Source organism: Caretta caretta, chromosome 5 (genome assembly GCF_965140235.1).
Source record: "Caretta caretta isolate rCarCar2 chromosome 5, rCarCar1.hap1, whole genome shotgun sequence".
NCBI classification, from domain to species: domain Eukaryota; kingdom Metazoa; phylum Chordata; order Testudines; family Cheloniidae; genus Caretta; species Caretta caretta.
Window position 1 is genome coordinate 122,594,298 of NC_134210.1, and position 4,925 is coordinate 122,599,222.

Below are 4,925 nucleotides of genomic sequence, written 5' to 3' on the forward strand. Positions count from 1 at the left end.
GATTGTGGAACCTGGAATGTTAAGGTCTTCAGTTACATCCCATTTACACTTAAAATGCTGCATTGGCACGGCTGCACCGCACTTCCACTGGCGTAGTTAATCCACATCCACGAGAGGCAGTAGCTATGTCAGCAGGAGAGACTCTCCCATCGACACAGCTCTGTCTACACCGGCGCTCAAGGGTGTAGATTTTTCACACACCTGAGCGATGTAGGTATACCAAAATAATTCTGTAGTGTAGACCTACCCTCAGTCTCTTATATGTACGGTTTGTTCCAGACTTGTGCCTTGTCTGGCTCTCAGACTTCTGCCTTCGTAACTGCACATTGGATATTCTACAGAGCAGCCTACTTGTAACGACCACATATCCTGTAGATTGTACCTCTTAATCCACTGGTCACTAAGCAGACAGTATGTACCGAGGATTCTTTGTTGCTGTTTATGGGTATAGGCAGGAATACCGTCAACTGGACTATTTATGTAGAGCTACATTCAGTATCTGTCGCCTCAGGGTATTAAAAGGAATATTTAAACAGACACTCCTTTATTGAGAGAGGGAGAGCTTCAGATTTTGTATGGCGGTATCAGACATGGAAAATCAAGGGGGTGGCTTACCCTATGTAGAGAGCTAACGTTGCCGAGAAATAAGGAGGTTGATCTCTTTTTTGAAGGAATTTTTCTCATGAGGCTTAAGTGCTGTTTGTTTTACTTGTGACAAATTCCTCTAAAGTTGCTTTCTATTGATGCTGTGTACACTAGTGCTTGCAGGGGCCCCATCTCTGCCCTTTGTCCTTTGTGCGGCACAGAGACCGTTCCTGCCCCAAAGATCGTACAGTCAAAAACTCAAGAGCGAGGGTAGAGGAAAGAAAGCACTATCCCCATTGCCCAAATGTGGAGCTGAGGGACAGTCTTGCCAAAGGCCACAGTCAGTCTGGGGCAGAGCCAGAAATTGAACCCAGATGTCCAGCGTTCTAGTCTCATGCTTAAACCACAAGACCAACTTTCCACTCACTGTAGCTTGTCTAAGCTTCCCTTGGACTATCTTTGTGCCTTGCTCCCACTAAAGATTGGGGAGTGTGGAGACACGCAAAGCAACCTACAGTTTCCCTAACTACTCTGGATGGAGTAAATTTGGGTGCAGGTGAGGATTTGGCTCGACCTGTTGCAGCCATTTTACCTGTTGCTTTTTTCTTCTGCTCTTTTCAGTAACTAAAAATGTCGTGTATGTGTGAGGTCAAAGGTAAGGAAGAGAAAGGATGAAGTGACTAATATATTTTTATTCATAATTTTTGACCTATTTAGCATGGTCTGGATAATTAGCATTTCTTTTAAATGAGGGGAGACACATGATCGGGTGGGAGGGGAACCATTATTCCAACTAGCCATTATCTTGCTGAAAAATCTGCTTCTCGCTTCAGGTACCAGCAGATGTTGAAAAATGTCAGGACCGAGTGGAATGCTTCAATGCTGACCTGAAAGCCGACATGGAGAGATGGCAGAACAACAAGCGCCAAGATTTTAGGCAGCTGCTTATGGGAATGGCAGATAAAAACATCCAGTACTATGAGAAGGTACTGCCCTGAGCTGCAGCCGCACTGGATGGTCTCATACAAATACTCCCTTTGAGTGACTTAGTCAGGGATGGCTTTCAAAAATTGCAAGCCCTGCATTGCAGTAAAGAACCTAGTGCTCAGTGCGCGGACTTCACGTCAGGTGCCGCCCCTGCCTCCAGGTTAACTTGGTTCTGCAAATATTTACCATTGAGCTTACTGGAGTAAGGAAGGCGTCTGTGCCCCCTTCCTGCTTCCGACTTTCACTGAGTCACTGGAGGAAGAGCCAAGTATGCTACATGGCCCTATGGGAAGATTATATGTTAAGGAAATGGAGGTTGGGGAATAGCCATCTTAATTTTACCTTTGTGCATCATGATTAACTTTTGGCTACTTGATGTACTGTTTCTGTAACTGGGTAGGCAGTAGTACTGCTGAAAAGAATCTGAGGGTTATAATATATCACAAATGGAATACGAGTCATCAATGTGATGCAGCTGCAAAAAAGGCTAATGTCATTCTGGGGTGTATGAACAGGCACATCATACGTAAGACATGGGAGATAATTGTCCTGCTCTGCTTGGCACTGCTGAGGCCTAAGCTGGAGTACTGTATCTGGTTCTGGGTGCCATGAAAAATATGACCAACAGGAGAGAATTCAGAGGAGAGCACCAAAAATGATAAAAAGTTTAGAAAACCCGACCCCTGAGGAAAGGAAAACAACTGGGCATGCAATAAAAAGACAGAGGGAGGACATACGTCTTCAAATATGTTAAGTGGTGGTGTTAAAGAGGATGGTGATCGATTGTTCTCCATGTCCACTTAAAGGTAGGACAAGAAGTAATCGGCTTAATCTGCAGCAAGAGAGATTTAGATTAGATATCAGGAAAAACTTCCTTATCATAAAGATAGTTGAACAGGTTGTGGAATCCCTGTGTTTAGAGGCTTTAAAGAATAGGTTAGACTAACACCTATCAGGGATGGTCTAGCTATATTGGGCCCTGTCTCAGCACAGGGGGCTGGACTAGATGACCTCTTGAGGTCCCTTTTAGCCCTACATTTCTATGGTTCTGCATTATTTATTATTTGTATTACTGTAGCACACAGGAGCGCTTACAATATCCATGGTTCTTTGCTTCATTCACTGCCTATCTTAGCAGTTGTGCCTTATGAGAGCACACAAAGTATGAGATAATAGTATGTCAATATCTAAATGTTAGTTTAAATGCTATTTTAATCTCTATGCATGAGGAGGGCGACGTTAGTTTTGGCACTTCTTGACTTGAAAGCTGAACCCTATAGCCTGAACAAAGATTTTTTTGAATAGCATTTCCTAGGTTTGCTGTTAAGGAAAATGATTCTGTTGTCCAGCACTGTTTGAGTAGGCCCTACTCAAATGCCCTGGTTTGGGCACGGTGTGCTACTGAAAGTGGGAGTTGCTGACAGGGGTGTGCTGAATGGGTGTTTGGGTCTAAGTAACCATAAAAATAAGCCTGGAATGAAAACTACCTGTGTGGCCGCACCCCCTGTTCTGTGGCATCTGCCTATGTTTGTAGGGATTGGGGGTGGTCAGGTTAGTCAGAAGCCTGGAACCGGGGTCAGCGTTGGGTGCCGCGCCACAGGTCAAAGCCTGAGCGAGCGTCGGGAACAGGATGTAGGAGGAGGGACCTGGAATAAGTCAGGCAAGAAGAAGGGGTCTGCAGTAGCAGCCAGCCAGGGATTCACCTAGTTGCTTGGACAACTTCCTGTGCCTTTTTCTAGCTCAAGTAGTGTGACCCAGCCAATGGGTGAGGCTGGGTATCTCCCCCAGTCAAGAGCTTTGTGGGCAGGGCTCTTGGTGAAGGATCATAGGCCTCAAACTGAGGGTTCCCAGGCAGTGCTCAGAATGTCCTCCACCGCGCACTTCACCCAAACCAGTGGAGAAAGGGGCTAGCGAAGCTCAAGCTCACAATGTGCTACAGTACCCAGCAATCAGCCTTGTGTTTAGTGCGTCTTTTAAAATAAATGTACTTTAACCTGACTGCTTTGTTACACCTTCTTCCCCTTTCTGGCTTTGCTCTGTTTCTTTTTTGTCTCTCCCTACACCTTCTATGCAGTGTCTCTAATCCCCTACAAAGGATTCTCTAGCTCTTCTCTGGCTTTCTTCTCTCTCAGAATTTGTGTTGTATCTAACTCATTAGACAGATTCTCTCACACGTGGGACTTGAAAACTTTACCAGAGTCAAGAGTTAAATTTCCCCCTCCCTACCCCTAAAGAGCTCACCCTGTTGGGGATCCACCTTGAAAATCTGGCGTCACAGTGGGAGCTACTGCGTGCTGAGCACCTTAAAAAAACCTGGCTCTTCTTGAGATCCCTATTTGGGAATGGAGCTGTCTTGAAATTCTGGCCCCTAATAGCCAGAGGAGTGAGGTCCAACTTTTTAAAGGTATTTCGGCTTCGCAGCGCTGAGTGTTGCAATGCCCAAGTCTCATCTCAAACCTTAATAGGATTAAGGCTCCTAAGTGCCTAAATCCCTCTGGAAATTGAGCCTTAGGATCTTAAATCTATTGAGTGTTGCAACGTTAAACAAAGAAACGCCAAAATATCTTTAGAAGGCTGGGCCCAAGCCTATTAGATCTGCATGAAAGCTGTTGCCCTGGATGATGATGCTTCGTTTGCATAAGAAACCCCAGATAATTGGATTCCTATCCAGAAGTGTCTCTGGATCCTAACTAAATACTCCGCATTTATTCGGCTAGGCAAAAGCTTATTTGAACAGTGAACCCCTATAGCTGCCAGAAGGGAAGTAGGAACAGTTTCTCTGTTATGTCTTTATCACTCTGCCCAGCCTCTTCCCTAGGGCATAGACCCATTGTCTGTCTCTCTGCTTAGAACTTTACCGAACTGCTAGTTGCTGTAGGCTGCTTAAAGCTGTTAGAAGCAGTCTTTGCCCTCAAAATAACGTCTTACAAAGGCACTAGGGAGCCTTTCATTGCTACAAGGAGCCAGCATGGTGATTGTCCAGTTGTCTGTAGCTCTGCCCATTCATGCTTTCCAAATATTGTGTGACTTCCTTTCAGTTTAGCTTTGGAATTTCTGAAGTTTCTACTCATTTGGGATTTTTGATGACTAACGTTCTTAGTTAGTCACTTAGTTCTCAGTGTGTCCCCCCCTTAACTCCAGCCTAGCAACTTCTTTTGTCTGGGAATTTAGAAAACTGTTTCTTAACTTCCTGTCTTTCGAGGTACTAAACTGATGGCTAACAGGATCACGCTTTGTGAGACCTCTTATCGTGCATGCCTGAGTGGTGGGACAAGAATGAGGAATCAGGAGTATGTAATGTAATCTTTTTTAAAATAGTTTTTTGTTAATACATATTGTTTGTTTGTTTGCAG

At 44.7% G+C, this 4,925-nt stretch overlaps 1 protein-coding gene across 2 annotated transcripts in view; it reads left to right on the plus strand.

Annotated features, from left to right (window-relative positions):
* Positions 1 to 4,925, plus strand: part of SNX30 (sorting nexin family member 30) — a 68,293-nt gene that overhangs the window by 56,996 nt on the left and 6,372 nt on the right. The window contains exon 9 of one of the 2 annotated variants that reach the window (XR_007356618.2): positions 1,419 to 1,481. Coding sequence is in view for 1 of the 2 variants with exons in the window: in XM_048849647.2 (XP_048705604.1) it covers positions 1,419 to 1,571 (153 nt within the window). In the remaining variant the exon portion in view is untranslated. Of the gene's footprint in view, positions 1 to 1,418; positions 1,572 to 4,925 lie in introns of those variants that run through there. The other variant, XM_048849647.2, reaches the window with a different exon arrangement.